The sequence below is a fragment of the Drosophila eugracilis genome, unplaced genomic scaffold (genome assembly GCF_018153835.1).
Source record: "Drosophila eugracilis isolate 14026-0451.02 unplaced genomic scaffold, ASM1815383v1 contig_2154, whole genome shotgun sequence".
Classification (NCBI taxonomy): domain Eukaryota; kingdom Metazoa; phylum Arthropoda; class Insecta; order Diptera; family Drosophilidae; genus Drosophila; species Drosophila eugracilis.
The window spans coordinates 12231545-12252237 of record NW_024573038.1 but is presented as its reverse complement, the minus strand read 5'-3'; the positions used below and the strand labels follow the sequence as shown (position 1 = coordinate 12252237).

The following is a 20693-nucleotide window of genomic DNA, read 5'->3' as shown; positions in this document are numbered from 1 at the left end:
TGGTAATCGAAGAAAACAGTGATCAAAACTTTGACATTTGATCGAACTTGGCGTGCTTTTTTCGGTCTTGGCTCGCCTGGGCTCTTCCATTGGGACGATTGGGCTTTGGTTTCGATATCATAACCATATACCCATGATTCGTCACCAGTTATGACCCTTTTGAGTAAATCTGGGTCGTCGTTGACGTCATTCAACAGCTCTTGAGCGATGCTCATGCGACGGTTCTTTTGGTCAAAATTCAGCAATTTCGGAACAAACTTCATACCCAAAACGTTTGAAAAAATTTCATGGCACGAGCCAAGCGATATACCCACATCTTCAGCAACTTCTCTGATAGTGATTCGACGATTTTCCAAAACAATTTTCGTCACTGCTTGAACGTTTTCATCAGTTGTTGACGTGCTTGGGCGTCCAGAGCGAGGCTGGTCATTGGCATCTTCCCGGCCATCTTGGAAGAGTTTGTACCACTTGTACACATTTTTTTTACTCAGAACAGTTTCACCGTATGCCACTGTCAACATTTCAAGTGTTTCAGAGCACTTAATTTTATTTTTTACACAAAATTTGATGCAAATCCTTTGATCCATATTTTTCGATAGCAAAAAATCGCCGAGCTCGCAAAATAACTTGTAACTTTACGCCTCTCACAACCAAACAAAAGAGGATGTTCCATTGAAACTTGGTACAGATGTTAGGGAAGAGTGTACCAATATAACAAAACAAAAAAATCGATAATCGAAAATATGTTGCCCGCGAAATTTGAAAAGTCACCTTACTTTTTGAACACACCTCGTAAAGCATTTTAAACCATTAACCACATTATATAATAATCCTAAATCTAAAGTATTGTAACACCCGATTTAAGGCAAAAGGATAAAATAATTAAATTTATTACATATTTGAATTTACCCTTAACTTCAAAATTCGTTTTACTTAAATTTTTTCCGTCTTAAAGATTTTAAAATTGTAAAACCGCGACATCGATAGAAAATATCGATAGCGGCTGCAACATATCGAGATCAAGAGAGCAGATAACTAATAAGGCACCATTTTGTGTATTTTTTTAGTGTGTTGAAACGGTCACACGACTCCATTATTTTTCTTGTAGCCGATTTATTGTTTTGATTTTGTTTAATTAATTGACAGTTATTAGATTAAATTGTGTGTTTAAAATATAGACAACTGTGCATTCAATAGGAAGCAAATAACAAGGGCAACAATATGGAGGCGGTGCCGCGTTTGCATATGCTGTGGTTCGCCCTGAAATCCAGTCCCGAGGGAACCTCCTTTGCGGCTTTAAAAAAGGTAAAGAGAGATTGAAAATAGAAGTGAAATAATTAAGAGAGTCAGCAAAACAAAGAGGTGATTAATTAGTTGAACTTATTTATCGGTTAACCAGAAGAAAATGCGTTGTTTTTCGGTGAAATATTTTTGGTTCTCCTAATGCAATTGCATTTCCCAATGTTCCCCTCGCATTTTCCGTTACCCTCCATTCTTTAAGCCCTCTTTGTCTGGCGCTGAGTCATCGCAGTCATCTGATTAACTCAACAAACAATAAGTTATAAACAAACATTGAAAGTATTCTTGGTACATCATTTCAAATTGGAATCTGATATCTTATTTGATTTAGTATTTAACACCTTAAATATTTTTAATTTAACATTTCCCCCTAGTACATTGCCGAATTCTATCATGAAGATCCCGAGTCGTACTCCAAGGAGGTTCATGCCCTGGAGACCCTACGTAACCAGGCAATGCACACCACAAAAGATGGAGCACCGGTGATGAAGCGCTACTACTGCCAGCTGCATGCTCTCCAGAATCGATTTCCCCAGTTGGCAGATCGTAGTATCTTCACCTTTACTTGGAAGGATCTCTATCATAGCGCGGTTCATGAGGTCAGCGATTTGCGATTCGAGCGAGCCGCAGTACTGTTCAACATTGCTGCATCTCACACGCAATCTGGAGCATCGGTGACTCGTGGCGATGTTGACGGTATGAAGATGGCCTGCACCCACTTCCAGGCAGCTGCATGGGCCTATGGAGAGCTGAGGGAACGTTATGCCAATGTCAATAGTGGCGGCGATTTCATGACCCAAGAGCTGCTGGTGTTCCAGCAACAAGTGTGCTTTGCTCAGGCTCAAGAATGCATCCTGGAAAAGTCGCTGATTGACAATAGAAAGCCACACATTGTGGCCAAAGTTACGGCTCAAATTGTGGTGTACTATGGAGCTGCACTGGCTGCTCTTCTAACTGGAGGAGATGAGGGCCCAGTGGCGCAGGTCATAGATAGCTCAGTTTACAAACTGTGGAAGAAATACGTCCGCTTTAAGATTAACTATCTGAACTGCATCTTATACCTGTACCAAGGTCAACATTCCGAAGAGAAGCGTCAGATGGGCGAAAGGGTAACGCTCTACCAGGTAAGTACATAATTCATGTACTGTATACAAAAGGAAACTTATTCTTAGTTTATTCTCCTTAAAGGCCGCTTGGGACAAACTGGAGGAGGCTCGCAAAGAGTCAAAGGGTCTGCCCGACCAACGCGAAATCAATGAATCCCTGAGCTTCACCGCAGATGTTGTTGAAGCAAAGCGCAAGAATGCCAAAAACGAAAACGAGTTTATTTACCACGAGGCGGTGCCGGAACTCTCCACCATTGCAGCTGTGCAAGGTGCCAATTTAGTAAATGGAATTGGCTTTCAAGTAACCGACGAGGAGCACGCGGGACCAGATATCTTTGCTAGATTAGTACCCATGAAGGCCCATGAAGCTAGTTCTTTGTACAGCGAAGAGAAAGCTAAGCTACTGCGTAAGTATGGAGCTTTGTTGGAGGAGAAGGACACCCAACTGGAAGCTTACATGAGTTCTCTTACACTGGATAATCTCAATATTAACGAGGAACAGGCCAACAAGCTGCCCCAGGGCATCGTCGATCGCTGTGCTGCCTTGAATGCCAACAAGACTGCTATTAGCGATCTGGTAGAGGCCATGTCACAGTTGGCTGAGATTACAGCTGATGTGGAGACCAATCTTGGCGAAATATCGCAAATGTTGGAGGCAGAATCCAAAGCTGAGCGAGAATTTCAAGCCGCCAGCGGCGTTCAACGAACTCCAAATGCTCATATTACTGAGTTAACCCGAGAGTTTCAGAAGTACAGTGAAGCCCATGCCCGGGCTGGTGAATCTAATAACACGCTAAGAAAAGCTATGAGTTTGCATGTCAACAATCTTAAGATCCTGGCCAGACCATTGCCCGAGATTCAACAATTGATGCCCAAACTAAGTTCAGAATTAAACACCACCGAAATCTTCAGAGATGTTAAACTCATTCTCAATAAAGTCAACGAAATGAAGGCTCAACGTGCTCAGTTTCATGCGGACTTGAGGATTGCCATTAATGAGGATGATATCACTGGCAAAGTGATTGCCCATGGTGGACAGGAGGGACTCCAAGCTTTATTTGCTACCGAACTAGGAAAACACGATAAGATCACTGGACTTCTGGATCAGAATATGGTGGCTCAGGCAAATATTTTGCAAGCACTAACAGAAAACTATGCCAAGGCTGCGCCAGTCTTGAAGACACTTCAGGACGTGAAGCAGAAGCGGGAGCACTTTTATAGTTCTTTGGCCGCCTCTTATGATGTATATGAGGATCTGCTGGCCAAATCTGCCAAGGGTTTGGAATTTTACAAGAAGTTAGCAGGAAATGTGCAGAAGTTACTCACCAGATTTAGATCTGCCAGGGATGTGCAGTCCGAGGAACGTCAGCAAAGGATGCAAAGCGTGAAGGCGGCTACGCCAACTGTGGTCAGTAAACCCACCGCGGAAGCAGCTCCTTCGCCATCGGTTAGCAGCACTCCCAAACTGAGGGATTATCTTAAGGCTAAGAACGCCTTGGCGGATTCCTCGAATCCTACAAACCCCGCCTATTTGCCCACAGTGCGTCCAGTGCCGGTGGGCTCGGAGAATCCTACTCAGGCAGCTTGTTCCTATGCTACTGCACCACCGAATGAACCACCACCACCGTACAGTCTTACACAGCAGCAGTACTTTGATCCCAGTGCCGCTGGCTACACGAATCCCATGTATCAACAACAGCAGCAGCACATTGCTCCTCCGGCTTACAAGGCTCAAGCATCGCCAAACTCACAAACACTGCACGGAGCATTGGCTCAGATGAATCTGCAAGGTCAATCGCAGGACAACAACCAAGCGAGCATGGGATACAGCTATGGGTATCCCAGTGGAACCGTGCCGCCACTAGCCTATGCTCCACCTGGTGCAGCACCCGCTAGCTCATCTTCTCAAGGATTCAACGTTCAGCAACCTTTGTATGTGGCCACATCGGGAAATTCCAATACGGTTTCAAATCCCAACGAGTTGCCCTCTACCCTGCAGGCGCCCTATGTAGTTAATCAAATGTCCAATCCTTATCAATCAGCAGCGGGATATCCAGGACAAGGTTACCAACAGGTTGCTCCTCAGACTCAACAGGTGACTTATCCGCCGACAGCTTCTAATTACCCAACAGCTCAACAGCCTTTGGGTTATGCTCCAAATCAGACAACGCAACAACCCCTAGGATATCACCAATCTCAGACACCTCAGCAACAGGTGGGCAACAATTATCAACAGCAGCCAGTCACAGGATATCCACAGCCTCTTATGGCTCAGCAACCTACAGGATATCCTCAGTCACAGACACCACAGCAACAGGTCACCGGCTATGCCCAAAATCAGCAACCTACTGGATTTACACAACCTCAGACTCAGCAGCAGCAACAGGCAGCATATCCACAGACACCTCAGCAACAGCCCTTGGGATATCCCCAATCGCAGACACCTCAGCAGCAAGCAACCGGACATCCACAGTCCCAGACACCTCAACAACCACTGACATATCAGCAGCAACCATCGGGTTATTCTCAGCAGCAGCAATCTGCTGCAGTTGCTCCGCAACAACCTTCACTCTATCCCTCGCAGGCTGTTCAAGCATCGCCTCAACCCATAACGGGTCAGCAATCTACGCAAAACATGCCGTATCCACAGCAGTACAATGATCCGAATACCGTACTAGCTCCAACGGCAGGAGTTTCTCCTGTTCCAAGTCCAGCACCAGCTCAGATTCCTGTACCCGCTCCATCTCCAGTTCCAGTTCCAACATCTCATTCTTCCGCCACCTACAGCAGCTATTCCAACCATCCTGGCTATAGCTTCAATCCCCTGACGGGTAAATACGAGTACAGCAGTGGCTATCAGCAGGACAGTAGCTCCATAAAGGGTTCCCAGGGATCTCATAGCTACCAGTTCAGCCAGAGTGGCAAGCAGCAGTCGGTGGGAACAACGGACTCGGAAAACGCCAATCGCATTAATACGGCCACGGGATTCGATGTGAGAAATATATATAATCATTATTTTACGATGTAAATAATCGAAACTTTATTTAACAGTCTCCTATCGTGTCCCACACCAAGGCTAATCTGCCAGCCAAGGACTCCACCTCTGTGGACGAGACTAAGGAATCAACAAACTACTTCTCTGCTCCTTATAACTACCATGGCAGCGGAACTCCACAACCACAGCAGCAACAGCAGCTCAATCCAACTCCACCAACAAATTCCACGGCATCCATTTACATGCAGAGCGGGGCGAACAGCTCTGCCCATACACAAACGACTACCGTTGGACCTCCTCTCTACGCCTCATCGACAGGTTCGACTAAAGTAGAACCCAAGACGGAGATAGTTACTCCCAAAGTGGCTAGCAATGTAGACCTACTTAGCGACTTGGACATCGATTGCTCAGGGGCTGTTCCGCCGCCAATGTTGCCGCAACCTGTAATCCAACCACAAGTGGTGGTAACACCCACGCCTCCGGGAAGTCATGTGTCGACCCAAGTTAAAGCCGAAAGTGTAGTGGAGGTAAATATATAAGTGTCCTATCTTCTGATTCTCTATTTAAATAAAATTCTCTTAATAACTTCCAGCCCATTGCTCCTGCAACACATGAAATTCCTGCAGTAGCAACAGAAGAAATCACTCCAACTCCAGCTCCCATTCCTTCAGCTGCAAAATGTCCCAGTCTAGACAACCTTTCCAACTGCTCTGACCTTAGTTCTTTGGAGAATTTTGACTGGGACTCGGTTTCCCTAACACATTCCGCAAGTGAGAAACAGCCCAAGGCATCTAACGCCAATGGTCAATCGAACAATTTTGCATTCCAAGCCGAGTCATTTACTGATGAAAAGACCACAAAATATTTCCAAAAGGAAGTGGAGAGCTTTGAGAAGCTGCTAGAGAATCTTCACGTGAAAATGCTAAATGGAAAAACCCAACTAGGGGCTAAATGGCAGGAACTGCAGCAAAAACTGGACAAGGAAGCTAGTGCCAACAAGCGATCCACTACCATTGCTAAATTATTCCCAGAGAAAAATCGTTCTCTCGATTGTCTGCCCTACGATCATGCTAGAGTTAAGCTGGACAAGCAGACAGATGACTATATCAATGCGGCTTACATGAAGGTGTGTTATCGTCAAATATGGGATCCAAAGTTAAGCATTTCTTAAACATTGTTCTATTTTTTATGCAGAACTTGAGTGCCGGCTGTCCCAACTTCATCGTTGCTCAGACTCCACAAGCAAATACCGTTAACGATTTCTGGTCCATGATCTGGTCGGAGAAGTCACGCACTGTGGTCTGCCTGCATACCACAAATGAGGTAAGATATTATAAGAAAACTTTTTCATTTAAATTCTTAATTATTTTATATTTTATACAGCTTTTTGATCCCTACTGGCCTCAGGCATTGGATCAGCCAACTCACTATGATGATTACACCGTGACCTGTGTCAAATTGCAGCAACTTAGCCACTGCTCCGAGTACCAACTCAAGTTATCCATGCATGGAGCAGATGCTGTGCTGGATTTATCTCTTCTGCAGCTTAAACAATGGACCAAGGGGTAAGTATATAGTCAAGTCAGGAGAACTAATATGTTTTAATTACATTCTTATTACCAGATCACCAGCTCAACTTTTGGGAGTGGCTCAAAATGCGCTAGAGACCCATAGGCAACGTTGCAAGGCAGCTAATGCTCCCACTTCGCCGCTTATTATGAACTGTTTAACAGGCTCAGAGCGTTCTGAACTGGTGGCCATTGGAGTATGTGCCATCATAGCCACCCAAAACAAGCAACCAATTTTGATCAGTGAGTATAATTTAAAGTTTAAGTTATTATGAACAAAAATCTATATTTATGATAATAACTTTATGTACCCATCAGATACGGTTGATGTTTGGTCTCGCATTTGTGCACAGCGCCAAAACTCGCTGAGGGATTCCGCTATCCTGGAACAGTCGATGCAAATTGTGCTCTGCAATGCTCATAATGTGCTTAACAAACGTAAGCTTCTTAAAATTGCCATAATAATTTAATAATATGTAAATAAAAATGTATCCTTTTTCTATAGGTGGCATAATGACCTCATATCAAATGAAGATGGCGCCGCAGGTGACTGCTAAGGAGCAGCAGGAGACCAAGGATCCGCTTAACGAATTGGATGCACTTTGGAAGATGAAATAAGCGACTGAACCAAACCAACCGATCGTGGCAGATAACTAAAGATATATGTGTAATCAAATCGAGTATTCATACAACTATTTAACTGTGCAAAAACATATTCTAATGGATTGATATTGTTACAAACAATTTATGACAGAGGAAAAGTATTTAAAGGGAAATCGAAATCATTTTTAAATCAATAACGTAATCTTCTCTTTCAACTGTTATTAAAAAGTGTATTTCGAAGTGAACAGCATCGTGATGTTATATGGGATATTGTCAAGCGTTTCAAACCACTACATACGAGTATATTATTTATTAATCAAACATTTATAACACTTAATAAAATACTAAGAAAATCAAATGAAAGTAGAAAGTATTCCTTGTAAAAAATATCAGTAATGAGAGTTATTTCTGACAATCATGAAGGTGATTAATATTCGTTGGAAAGCTTGCCTGCCTAGTTTTATGATTATTGCTTATTTTTTGAGTACCTTGCTGTATTTCGGAATGCATATAACCTATATAGACCCGGTGGAACCGAAAGCGATAAAAAACCAAAGTTATGTGGTACAAAATAATAGAGCTAATGTACGATTTCAGAAGAGCGTGTTATCAAATCCAACAGAAAAGCCACGTTATCGGTTTAGCAGGGGCAGAACTGGTGTCAAGTTCGTTCTTGGAGTGCCCACTGTACTGCGACCCAAAAAGAACTATGTCCTCCAAACCGTCGACTGTTTAATTCGTCGACTGACACCCAAGCAGCGTGATAATTCCCTTATTGTGATCTATGTGGGTGAAACTAACCTTCAGTTTGCCAAGTTCATAGTTCATAAATTAAATCTAAACCATTTGATGCAAATGCAAGCGGGTCTTATTGATGTGATTTCGCCACCTTTGAATTACTATCCCAACTTCTCGAGACTGCACATCACACTGCATGACGACCCGCAGAGAGTTCAGTGGAGGACCAAACAGAACCTGGACTATATATATCTAATGTCCTATGCCCGAACCAAGGGTTCGTATTACCTGCAGCTGGAAGACGATGTGATGTCGAATGAGGGTTTTATGGACTACATACAGAAGTTTGCCATGCTGCATGATCAGTTTCGATTTGCCCATCAGCCTGATTGGATTGTTATGAGTTTCAGTGACCTGGGCTTCATAGGAAAACTCTTTCCCACCTCCGTTCTGAAATCTTTTGTGGCCTACTTGCAACTTTTCTACAATGACCAACCCATTGACTGGTTGCTCCAGAGTTTTGTTACCCTTCAAAGTTGTCGCTGGGATAGTATTTCTCAACCAGAATGTCAACGGGACTACGAATCTAGATTACTTCGTGCTGCACAATCTCAGTTCCAGCATATGGGTGCGTTGTCCTCACTGGCGGAAAAGAAACAACTTCAAAAGGATGGCTTATTCAATAAGAACCTTGGCCGTCAGAGAATGCAGCATCTTCGACAACCTCTCAACCTCATTTCTTCTCATAGGAACTCCCTCCTAAAACAAGATCTTAGCCTGCAAACGGACGAAACTTTCATGTGGATATACATGCCTCAAATGCCAAAGATGATAAAGTATCTAATCAAAAATCAATACAAGAAGACGCAGATCCGCATTCGTAATGCCAAGGAAACTTCAAAAAATCTGGCAGAATTTAATGTGGATTTGGTGAGGGGATCTCCCGAATTTGGGACTAACAAATCAGCTACCGAAAATATTGGATTTATTATGACTCACACTATCCTACAAAGGGAAAAAAATGATGAAAACACAAGTGAGTTATTACCCTATAACTACATGTACTACTACATAAGAGAGGAACCCGAGGGTCTGACCTGGTTCCGTCGATTCCTTTGGATATACAACCGATCTTGTCGATGCACTTTCGGATTCCCATCAAAGTTACTAGTTTTAGTTTGGTTATTGTATAACATTTTTTAAGATAAAATAAACAAATAAGAAGGTTTCCTTCAATATAAAACTTCAAATCTTAATATTATTACATTCCGAAGTATATAAATCCAAACACAAACTTAAAAAATATCAATGAAAAACATTAAAAACTTGATTTTCAAATACTTGAATTATTTATTAAGCTTATACACACATTACACGCATATTTGTTCATCATGTTTTGATTTCGATTAAGTTTTGAGTTGTCCCAACGGCTTATGAATATTGTAAAATTCATTTGTAATAATAATTCAGCTACAATCGTTATGGGTTTTGTGGAAGGGGAAGCCTATAATTTTTCAGTTTTGATCACTATTAACTATTATTGTTGCTTTGCTAATTGGTTGCGTTTTGGCCAAAAATTAGTGTTTTTCGGGGAGAGAGCGAGTGCTGTATAAATTATTGTTGCTAGTTGCCGGCACACATAACACAGGGATATATAAAAATATATATATTTATGTACGTATGATTATGCAATAGCAAAACATTTCATTAATTTGTTCAGTTTTGTTTTTTATCGAAAGCAGTCTACAATATTTGTTACTTTATATATATAGCGGCATATACAAAATGAAACAAGTTAATATTAAGAAGATCGGAACTCAAGAAATAACTATATATGCCACTATATATTACAATTCTCGTTACTCAACAGGAACCAAGTTCAAACAATCATCATTCTTGTTTTTTTTGTTTTAGTTTTTTTCTTTTCTTTTCATAGTCTATCAAAAAATTTGGCGTTTCCAATTAGTTAAACCAATCATAAAATTTCTTGTATGTATATAAAAAATGTATGATTTTTTTTTTTTGGAATTTCGTTTTACAATATCTAATTAGCGTTGTTTGTTTTACATTTATGTGTATATATAATTTAGGTATTTAGTTTTCTTTTTCTTCATTGTTATGCAAAAATTATTAACAAATCACAGTAAAAAAGCAACAATGCTAAAAATCGTTTTCGTTTTTTTATACTTCAATGTTTATGTTAATGCATATTTATATATATATATATTTATGTAGTTATGGCTTCATATTCAAGTAGTTGGCTATATATAAAACTGATTTTAACCATGATGGATGAATTCATAAAATTAACATAAATAATTAGAGTATAGGAATACTTTGAACCAATTAATACAGAGACTAAACATAGGTGTGTAACAACATATAGCTTAATTTTAATTTGATCGATAGATTTTCAGCGAGTTTGAGATTCTCAATCAATTCTTGATCTTGGAAATTCAGCAAATTGAAAACAAATTAAATTGGAATGCTTTTTTTTGTCTCTCTTTCGGTTGCCGATAAAATGAGGTTAACACTTAAGACTAAAGCAAAATAAACCAAAATATTCGAATAACAAAAAGGTATAGAGGGGGGAATAGCTTCAGATACATAGCCTACAACTTGATCGATAGAGCTTAACATTACCACCATGACAAAATGGAAGGGGCACTTGGAGTACATATATCAAAATCCAAATGGATATACGAAAAATTACACTGATAGCTGCTGGGGATCAAATAAGACTTATAGCTTTGACTGCAGACCAATCATATTGCCGAGGCTTATAACGCTTAAGTTAAAGAAACCCTAACAAATTGGTTCTGGGGAGATATAGCAATATCATTAGTCTGCAGTCTTACTTAAGCCTTATAGCTAGGAATAATCACTTATAGTTAAGAGAAGGGGGAGATTCACGATCTGGGAGATTATTTACACATTGAGATAATCGAGGGTAAAAGCATCATTCGAAAAATATACACACAGATGTACAGATATTAGGATAGAGTCGATTTCATTGAGTGCAAAAAACATGGAAAAGTCTAAAGAGCAAAAAAAAAATAATCATTTTCATTGAAAACCAAAACAACTTGATCACTTGAAGCATCGATAATAACATTCAGTTAATTAATCATTCAAGTTTCTCAGACAATTACTTCAAGATACATTTTTGCTCCCACGACTTTTTCTCAACGAAATCGACACGATCCCAACAGATATAGACAATTTGTGGATGAGGATTAGTTTAGACATTAACAGGAGTAGGTTAAGGGGATTTGTTCAGTATTTATGCACCTATTCCTCCAACTCCTGGCGCTGCCGGTGACGATGTAGCAATCAGCTTCCCGCCACAAACCGTGGCTTTGCTGCATTTGTCTCCGACTTGGGATCACTGCTCCACTCCTGCAATTCGATCTCGCTGAGAAGGGCCCAGTTTTCACTGTCACTATGCACATGGAGACGCAACTCCTTAATAGCACCGATCTTTACATCCAATAGACCCTCGGCCACGCCTAAACTATCAAACGCACCCACTACCAGATAGCCATCCGTGGTGGTGTTGTAATTACTCCAAACAGAGGAATTCTCACTTAGCGTATCCGCCGGCAGTAGTTCCACAGTGGTGTTGTAGAACCTATCCGATGGATGCTCCGAGTTTCCACTCCGGAAGAGATAATGTCTCAGCTGCGTGGGACGCTCGAATACGATCTGCACCAAATCTCCAGGCTGTGGTAGCAAGCCCCAGAAGTAGGATTCACCTCTATACGCTCGGTTCAACAGATAGTTCTTATACGGAGCAATATTGGACTTGACCAGAGCCGGTGGATTATGTGTATGGGCATAATACTGTGGCACCTTGTTGCCAAACTGCTTGTCCTTAAGTTTCTGAACCTTTCCCTTAAGCGAAGAACTGGTTCCAATATGCTGGAAAAGGGATTTCCTAAAGTGCTGCCAATATTTTGCCTTCTCAGCATTACAGTGCTTCTGATCCTTATCCGTTCGACACACCTTGGACTCAATAAAGTAGGTGAGTAACCAATCGACTGGCTTGTCATTGTAAAACATTTGGAAATAGGTAATCAGATAGGGTAGCTCCGCACTCTTGAACATCTTGCCAATAAAGCCAAGCTGACAAAAGTCCAACACAAACCAGGCTGGCTGATCGGGTTTAGTCAAGGCGCTCTTAATCAATGCGAATTTCTTCATTGTAGTGATAAACTGTCGCTTGGTCAGTATATCATCCTCCAGCTGAACGTAGAAGGTACCCTTCGAATGGGCATAGGCCATCAGATAGGCAAAGTCCAAATTTTGTTTGCTCCGCCACTTAACTCTCTCCAAAGGATCATTCAGAGTGATGCGAAGTCGCTCGAAGTTGGGATAGTAACTAGGAGCAGGTGCTATTATATCAATCAGTCCACTTTCCACATGTTGCTCGAAACTAGTCTCGATTTGACGGGCAATCAGTTGCACAGAGTCCAGATCTGTTTCCCCAATATAGACAATGATCAACGTTTCATTCTGCTCCTCGTCGTTCATATTCTCGATGAGATTGTGGAGGGTACCGAGGAGATAAGATTGCTTCTCCCTCCGAACGGTGGGCACACCCAGAACAATGCTGACATCCGAACGACCCTTGCTCTGCAAGTAAGCTGGTCGCAGGGAGCCCGCATCATCCAGGAGATGCGGCAAAAAGTGATAGGCATTCGGAAGTCGGATATTCTGACTCCTGGCCATAGAACCATTACCACTGCCAACTTTACTGATATGCGAGGCATTCCTAAGTAGCTGCCTGGCCTCGGGACTCAATCCGTCGAGAAGATTTACCACTGGTAGAGGCGGCGGCGGTGGCGGCGGAGCACTGGCTCCCGTCACATTGACACTCTGCAACTGGCCTAGGTACTGGGATAGCAACGCCACATCCTCCTGGCGAGCACGATACATGGACTCTAAATACTGCAGCCTCATATGACATTCAGCTAGGCGCTGTGTCAGCGACTGTTCGGTGGATAACTCGGGTCCCATCACCATCAGGATCACTATACAGGGCGCCAGCACCAGTGCCGTCACAATCAGCATGCAATTCCGCTGCCTAATCTTGAACATCTTTTGCTCTCCTTCCCTTGGATTTCTTTCGCTGGTTAGGTTATTATATTAATTAGCTAACTGTTTGCCGTAGTGCTGCTTTGCTTCCGTTTCTGGGTTGGCTTTTGGTTCTGGCTCGGTCTCTGGTTGCTTGTGCTGGCGCCGTTCCCTTGGGCCGGCTGTCATCCTCATTCCTCCTATGACTAATGCAGGCGCTGCAACAAAAACAAATTACATTGTTAAGTACACGGCTACAAAAAAGGTGAATACATTTACATACAAAATAGAGTATAGTTCGTTTTGCTCATCAAAAAAACTTTTAAACGTAAAATCGCTAATTGCTTTTTTAGGCAAAAAATTCCATTATAGTGCACTCGCCCTTTTTAGACGTCTTTTTTTTTTCTATAATAAACAAGTGTTTTTTTTTAGAGTGTGATGTGATGGCCCACAGTGTGATGTGATGGTAGGTTGGGGGTCTGGGGCATAGACTGAAGGTCGCACCGTTTAACGGTTCTTTGTAGGTGCCTTTTTTGCCTTACCCGAGTTGGATTAACGACGTCGTCGGTGGTGGCAGCTGTCGCAATTCTCGCCACATGACCTGGCCATGGGTATAGAATAATAATAATAATTGTTATGTACTGTGCACTCAAGACGTTGATGCCAGCAGGCAGTAGACCTAGACTTACATGGCCAAGAGCCCGGAAAGTATTCCTTCTTTTGTTCTCCTCTCCCTTTCTCCGCCGCCCAAAAGTTCGATCGGTATCGGTGGGTCTGTAAGTGAAGGAAACGCTGTTTACTGTTTGCTAATTGGAAATAGTTAGGGCTTTGCCAGTGCCGAAGATAGGGTATATTCAGAACTGGAAGGTGGTTTAGGTCTAATTATTAGGGGTCTTTTGGATCTTTTTGTCATTACTCTTAATTATTCATTAAGGATTACTTGGAGTTAATTAAATGTCGCAGGGGGAATCAAGCGTAAGATACTTTTTGCTAATGGATTGAACTCATTTAACCCCATATAAAGCAAACGAATTAATTAAACTCACTTAACCCGATTAAATGAACTCCAGTTTGAGTTCAATATGTTTTTTTTAAAATACGTTTCTATTGAAAAAATGGTTGGTTATATTTTTTAACATTTTTATTTTTTATTTTTTTTTATTTATTTTTTTTTTTTGTTTCTTTTTTTTTTTATTTGGTTATCAATTATTTTACACTAAAGATCATCTTTTGGCCATGTGCGAATGTTAACAATGCGGTGATATTAATTTTCGCACTCCGTTTAGCGTTCGTGGGCGAAGGTAAACAAATGGTTCACAAAGATAAACAGATAAATAGGTAAATAAACAGGAACACCCAAAAGTTCGCACCCACGCACACACACCCTTACACACAAAACACACGCACACCCTTATTTACTCACACTTGATTGCAGCTCAAATGGGCAAATAAATGAATTAATTAATTAATAAGCACTTAAATAGGAACAAATTGAACGCAGTGGCTTTTATTTATCCATCTATGGATTTTGTACGCTGGGTGTTGTCGCCAATTCGCAGTTTATTGCCTTTTTCGGTGCGAACCGTTTTTTCGCCATTCGTTTTTCGCACGCGTCTTTCGTTGTTTTACATCTTTACTTTCGACCACCGCGTGCGTTATGTAAATGAAAGTGATGTATATTATTGCAACACTCTCGGATTGCTTTGCTATTGTTTAACGCTATATACAATGCAATATATAATGTTATATACAGCGGGGAATTTATCAGTGTGACCAGACGGTGGAACGGCTTCCAACCAACTGCTCTTGAGCGACCGATTTTTCGATTATAAATAACCACTTTTTCCACAAATTTGAATTAAACCTTCATATTCATGTATATATATGATATTCTGATGTATATTATTATTGTATTGTATTGTATTATTATCATTTATACAGTTGTATTTTAACTGTATAATTAAATAAACTTCGAGAAGAAAGAAATAAAAACGTTCTTTTGTACTGCCGCGAAATAACAATCGTAATCGATAAAATGAACTGCCAGACTGTTGTTTTCGTTTGAAATATGGCAACTCTATCATAAGCTTAATTTAACAGCTGTTAAACCGACAAACAACAGGTTCCTGTAATTCCCCATCTCTAGCGGCTATATTATTGCATTTTCTGATATCGATTGTTTTCTTAAAAATAATAATAATATATTTAAATAAACACCTAAGCAGCCGTCTGAAATCCCCTTTAAATTTAGGTAGCTGTGCAATTTCCAAATAGGCGAGGGCATGAAAAAAAGCAATCTAATCTTTGCACAGAACTAATTGATGAAAGCATACTTAAAGCAAAAGAACAATTTTGGACTGCAAAATTTTGCAAAAATGTACTTGACTCTGCTAAACGGAACCGGCTTTGTTTTTAATGTGGATGGTAAGCGGATTTATTGTCATATATTAACAACACTAAACTTGACTATTATGTCTTACAGATTATATGGAACTGCGGAGCAAACACCGGATAATGGGTGCTCCAGTAGGAACAGCGAACACAAAAGGCTGGAGTCCCAATCAGTCAAGTATGTTATCCCCTTTAATAAAAGACATTTTTCGGTTTTTTTTATAAAATGACTCCTCAGATATATGTTTTTTCATTAAATTACCTTACCTTACAGCTCTACCAGTGGAGCTAAGTATATTTGAAACCCAACTACTTTTGGAAGAGAATATAGCAAAGTTAGTGGATAAATCTCAAGATCTAAAAGCAAAACTCACAGCAGAGAAACAAAAGGAGCACAAGGCAGATTTCGAAACCCGATTACTGGGTCAGGAGGAAGCCTTAAAATCGGAAAAGCTGAGAGAAACTAAACGATACATGGATAAAATCCTGGCTGGGAAGCGCAACAAGTTGCTGAAGCAGGGCAAAAAGGAAATTGGTAAGTAATCTATCTGTTGCTAAACTGTTTTATTATATTCAATTATAAAAATTATAGTGATTTTTATTGTGATTAGTTTTATTAGTTTTATTTTAGGTGTGCCTTGATTTTAAAAATGATTTAGTTATTCATTTAGAGGTTTGTTTTACTAATATGCAAATCATCATTTAAATTTCCTTATAGCTGAAGCCTTAACTGAGGACGATGTACTTAAGAAAATGTCGGAAAATTTCAAATTTGATCGCCAAAATGCTTTGGTGGAGGTGCCTTGTGAACATCTTAAAGATCACTGTAGATATGAAAACCATTATCTCTTAATAAAATACTTTAAAAGCCGTTTCTTAAACAGCTGCACAAATAGTTCCCGGACCTATTGTGAACGTAAGCTCCCTGAAATACCGCATTTTCAAAGACCTTTGGAAGCGAGGTAAATATGTGACCTCTGGTGACGCTTTTGGAGCGGACTTTCTGGTTTACCCCGGTGATCCCCTGATCTACCACGCCTCGCACATTGTAATTATACATGAGAGCCCTATAATTAAGCCCCTAGAAATGGTGGCCAAAGTTCGTCTATCGGTTATAGTCAACAAAAGCTGCGTATTTGCCTACGAGAATGAAAATGACGGGGAAATCCATTACCAAACTGTCACATGGTATAATCCCAGCAAGTGAGGTAAGTAAATTACTTAAATTATAGATATAAATCTAGTTAATACAAAAAGTTACATATTTTGAACCTGGGCTACTGAATTTATGAAGGTTTTCGATCCCAGAATGAAAAATAGATAAGATAATTAATCCAAAGAACTATTTTGTGGCGATTACCAAGTTTATTAGAATCATTTCTAATAGTCTTAAAAAATCATACATTTTTAATAGTATTTCAGTCACTTACCAGGGATTTGTTTGTTTCTTATATGTAAGTATGTAGATTTTGAAAGTGGATATATAGATACATTTCTGACAGTGTAGTACATATTTTTGCTCCAAAGAATCTAATTTTTTTTAAGAATGAGCGGGAGAGAGCGGGATTTCCGTGAGCATGGGTTTTGTTTTTGGCGCCGAATTGGGTTTTATTTTTTCAGAGGAAATTGGATACAATGCCAGAGACACGACGCCGCTACCGCCACATCCCGCCCCGTCACCTTTTCCGGCCGCCCTACTTCTCTTCTTTGTGGCGGACTCTCCACGTTGCTCCGTCTCGCTCTGAGCAGCAGGAGCAGCGCCAGAAACCGTTTCTCCCACTCACAGTTGGAAATTGTACACAGTACACATGGTAAAATCGGGTTTATTATGACCACGACATCCAACTCGAGGAGATGTTTGCTCGCCATTTCGTTCAGGGTCCATTGTTACAGTTTTTCTAGTCGGCACTGCGAACGACTCTATAAAGTTTTGTTAAATTAATTAGTGATACAAAATGAGGTTATAATTTAAATGGCCCCCACCGAACGCCAGAACATACATACATACATACATACACATACACGCAATCGGCGATAGGCAAACACGTCGCGTACATTTGCGTATTTGTTTTCAACAAATTTGTGCTGAATTCTTCATGTTTTGCGTTCGTTTCAAGTATATTCAGTTTTTTTCGTTTTTTTAAATAGAAACAACAACGTCGATAAGGCGCGGTGGGGAAGGCCAGGCTAAAGTCGTGCCACGCCGTTCGAGTTTCATACACTCGGGTTGTCGCACAGTGGCACGAATTTAAACCTTTTATTTGAGAGATTATTTGATTTACCTACCTGGAATTCTTAGTACGTTGTTATTTTCACAACGAATTTTCTTAGTACTTTCACTACTTATAAAATTTTATTTCTAGTAAATCTTTATAAACTGATTTCCAAAACTTTAAGACTATACTTTAGATCACACGTCTTACCCTTGAAAAACAGTAAATTATTTATATATGTATGTATATTAAACTCCAAAAACTGAAATAACCACAATTTCAGCCTGTAACTCTTCTTTCTTTTCTAAAATATTTTTAGTAGTCACTTAGTAAAAAATGTAAACTTGAACCGTGTGTGAATTTTTTTTTACATTTTCGTGTATGTAGCCCACTGTATTTGGTTCGCGCTTATTCCGCCGCCCCTCTCATTCCTACTCCCCCAAACCATTCCGCCTCGTCACCCAACACCGCCCCCTGCCACGAACGCTCTCTACCTCTCTTGCCATGCTCTGTTGGTCGGCATTGCCAACTACGAAATATGCTCACTGCTTTAACGCCGATTGGAACTTTAAAGGGGCCTTTCGAACGGCATTTCTCATGCTGTGCTCCCCTCCTCCTCCCCAGCAGCATCAAAACAGAGAAAATTGTAATCTTTAAAATTCGGCCACTCGCCGCTCACTTTATATTACTTTCTTCTCTGAGCATTGGATAGAACTGACACTCTATTCCTCTCCTCTCCTTCAGTTTTGGATTTCGACTAACTTCCCTATCGCGGGGGTCTCTCCGCTCTTAAGCGGGACTTGATCTGCATATGAGAATGAGAATGGCTATATGTTTTTCTATATGTTTTTACCCCATAGGTCTCAGAGATGTGTCAAAAGTAACAGGTGATTGGCAAGGAGAGAGGAGAGTCAGAGACGGAGAAAAGAGAATGTAGAACCGTAAGAGCGAGCCGGCTTTTCTACCAGTTGTTATTATTTTTACAGGATCTGTTGATATTTTGGAATAAAAGAGAAAACCTCATCCCAATGTGCAGGTTTTAAACAATTTAAATACATAATAAGGTGGTATCAAAAAAGGTATCACTTTTGATAGGGAATCCTTTCCTTATCTGAAATTTTGTTAATCTTAGCTAATCCTAAAAAAGTTAGTTTCCTTATAACTTTAATTTGTCTTAACTACACTACTTTATTCTTGTTTATGGGATTCGAATTTTTTGTTTATACATTTGATAGTAGTCATCTTGAAGTAACCACCTTTCTAATCAAAATATTAATTACTGATTAATTATTTCATAACATTTAAATGTTTTAATTAAGTTTGAAATAAAGCCAAGAAAAATGTAACATATTTATTTTAGATTCTGAAATTTATAACATTCTGTCAGAGAAAGTATCTAATCTTCTTTTCTTCTATTCTTATCACTAAACCGAATTGCACAATCGCAAAAATTAAATTATCCCCAAAAAATTCGAATCAAAATAATTTTGAATATTTTGCACCCGGATTAGTTAGTTTTATAAACATGAGGACCCAAATGACCTTTCTTATCTCGCGCAGAGATTCGTCCGCTTAGTTGGCCACATGTGTTCCGGGTCCGTGATGTCGGCCCAGAATATTTCCATTATTCAATATTTACCACCTTTTATAGTTTTGTTTACTATCTTGCCGACGTCTTTTTTTTGTATTCCATTCAATCGTCGTCTTACTCTCCTCTCCCTGCCTAAAAATACTCTTTCTTAACTTCATCTGGCAATGCCGCTCGACAACTGTACTTCAAAGAGCGTTGCCAGGCCAGGCCAGTTCTCTCACAGATACACGTACGCACGCACACGAGCGCAAAAACAACCACCAACAGAAATTCAGAAATAAAATTTTCTCCCCCCGAGTAGAGAACTGAAAAACTGGTCGCGCTGGCAGCGCCGGAGCAGCGAAATTCGATCGAAGCCATTTACTCAGTCTCAGTTCGAGTTATCCAACGTTGGCGAGCGGACAAACAAGCAGGAGAAAAAAGCGTACGGCCAAGAGAAAGAGAAGGCAAAATCACCCACAGCCACTGAAATTTTCTTTTGCGCTCCGGTGAGAAGATAATTTCACAAACCAAATCGACAAAACAAAAAAATAAAAGTGCGCTCCGTGAGCGGGAAAACAATAACAAAATCAAGAGACAAGCGGTTATAAAACATACAAAAAACAGAGCGAACAAAAAAAAAATCAAATGCGTGTCTCATGGCTTGACTGTACTGTATATTAGGAAGCAAAATATGTGATTGTGTCTGTCTGTCCTGTTTCTACATTGTTTGTGTGCGTCTGTGTGCCGTTGTCGTTCTTAAATGTGGCGCGCTATTTTTGTGTGATTTTTGTCGGCAGCAACGAATTTTGAAACAAAAATTTTCTACTAGTAGTTCCCCTTGTGAAAAAGTCTCCTCCAACAACAAAATTCCTGTGAGCAGCCTACACACATGCGTTGTCTCGCTCTCGCGCGCTCTGGCCCCAAAAGAGTGCAAGAGCGGGAGAGTGAGAGAATGAGCGAGAGAGAGAGAGCTAATAACTAACTCTGGTACTCTTTTTGTTTTTTTACATTTCAGTTTCGAGAAAGCAGCGCGCCAAGCAGCAAAAAGAAGAAGAAGAAGCAGAGGGAGTTTAAAAAGCAGTGGCGTAGTTGAAGGAGGAGTGGAAGGGGATTTTTATAAAAATCCCAACT

The 20693-nt window shown here is 40.4% G+C and overlaps 4 protein-coding genes across 15 annotated transcripts; 3 read left to right on the top strand and 1 right to left on the bottom strand.

Moving 5' to 3' along the window:
- Window positions 1-1076: 1076 nt before the first annotated feature.
- LOC108106012 (tyrosine-protein phosphatase non-receptor type 23) lies at window positions 1077-7948 on the top strand. Its single transcript, XM_017212858.1, has 10 exons — window positions 1077-1305; window positions 1674-2423; window positions 2488-5397; window positions 5457-5927; window positions 5993-6526; window positions 6595-6723; window positions 6784-6965; window positions 7024-7211; window positions 7287-7406; window positions 7474-7948. The coding sequence occupies exons 1-10, from the start codon at window positions 1222-1224 to the stop codon at window positions 7584-7586; spliced, it is 5481 nt and encodes a 1826-aa protein (XP_017068347.1). The 5' UTR covers window positions 1077-1221; the 3' UTR covers window positions 7587-7948.
- Window positions 7949-7959: 11 nt separating this feature from the next.
- Window positions 7960-9558, top strand: LOC108106013 (alpha-1,3-mannosyl-glycoprotein 4-beta-N-acetylglucosaminyltransferase B). The gene has a single exon (XM_017212859.1). It carries the CDS (start codon window positions 7989-7991, stop codon window positions 9510-9512), a length of 1524 nt encoding a protein of 507 aa, XP_017068348.1. The 5' UTR covers window positions 7960-7988; the 3' UTR covers window positions 9513-9558.
- A 77-nt stretch (window positions 9559-9635) lies between these two features.
- On the bottom strand, window positions 9636-18673 carry LOC108105935 (alpha-1,3-mannosyl-glycoprotein 4-beta-N-acetylglucosaminyltransferase A). 11 transcript variants are annotated; one of them, XM_017212722.2, is made up of 5 exons: window positions 17781-18673; window positions 17207-17696; window positions 14075-14159; window positions 13669-13986; window positions 9636-13603 (listed from the first exon to the last, which is right to left on the bottom strand). In XM_017212722.2, the coding sequence occupies exon 5, from the start codon at window positions 13407-13409 to the stop codon at window positions 11643-11645; it is 1767 nt and encodes a 588-aa protein (XP_017068211.1). In that variant the 5' UTR covers window positions 13410-13603; window positions 13669-13986; window positions 14075-14159; window positions 17207-17696; window positions 17781-18673; the 3' UTR covers window positions 9636-11642. The 11 variants fall into 11 exon arrangements, with proteins under 11 accessions (XP_017068211.1, XP_017068212.1, XP_017068215.1 ...); XM_017212723.2 differs by having other exon boundaries at window positions 17785-18673; XM_017212726.2 differs by having other exon boundaries at window positions 17789-18673.
- Window positions 15460-20678, top strand: LOC108105939 (tRNA-splicing endonuclease subunit Sen34). Of its 2 annotated transcripts, none has more exons than XM_017212734.1 (6): window positions 15460-15809; window positions 15868-15954; window positions 16051-16311; window positions 16495-16602; window positions 16661-16984; window positions 18850-19821. In XM_017212734.1, exons 1-5 carry the CDS (start codon window positions 15707-15709, stop codon window positions 16981-16983), a joined length of 882 nt encoding a protein of 293 aa, XP_017068223.1. In that variant the 5' UTR covers window positions 15460-15706; the 3' UTR covers window position 16984; window positions 18850-19821. The 2 variants fall into 2 exon arrangements, with proteins under 2 accessions (XP_017068223.1, XP_017068224.1); XM_017212735.1 differs by lacking the exon at window positions 18850-19821 and adding an exon at window positions 20578-20678 and having other exon boundaries at window positions 15462-15809.
- The last annotated feature ends 15 nt before the right edge of the window (window positions 20679-20693 follow it).

Coding starts and splice junctions, on each gene's coding strand:
- LOC108106013 (XM_017212859.1), top strand. CDS start 7,989: ATGAAGGTGATTAATATTCGTTGGAAAGCTTGCCTGCCTAGTTTTATG.
- LOC108105939 (XM_017212735.1), top strand. CDS start 15,707: ATGAAAGCATACTTAAAGCAAAAGAACAATTTTGGACTGCAAAATTTT. Junction 16,312..16,494: donor GCAGGGCAAAAAGGAAATTG/GTAAGTAATCTA, acceptor ATTTCCTTATAG/CTGAAGCCTTAACTGAGGAC. Junction 16,603..16,660: donor TGAACATCTTAAAGATCACT/GTAGATATGAAA, acceptor TTTCTTAAACAG/CTGCACAAATAGTTCCCGGA.
- LOC108106012 (XM_017212858.1), top strand. CDS start 1,222: ATGGAGGCGGTGCCGCGTTTGCATATGCTGTGGTTCGCCCTGAAATCC. Junction 6,724..6,783: donor GCCTGCATACCACAAATGAG/GTAAGATATTAT, acceptor TATTTTATACAG/CTTTTTGATCCCTACTGGCC. Junction 7,407..7,473: donor TCATAATGTGCTTAACAAAC/GTAAGCTTCTTA, acceptor CTTTTTCTATAG/GTGGCATAATGACCTCATAT.
- LOC108105935 (XM_041818291.1), bottom strand. CDS start 13,409: ATGTTCAAGATTAGGCAGCGGAATTGCATGCTGATTGTGACGGCACTG.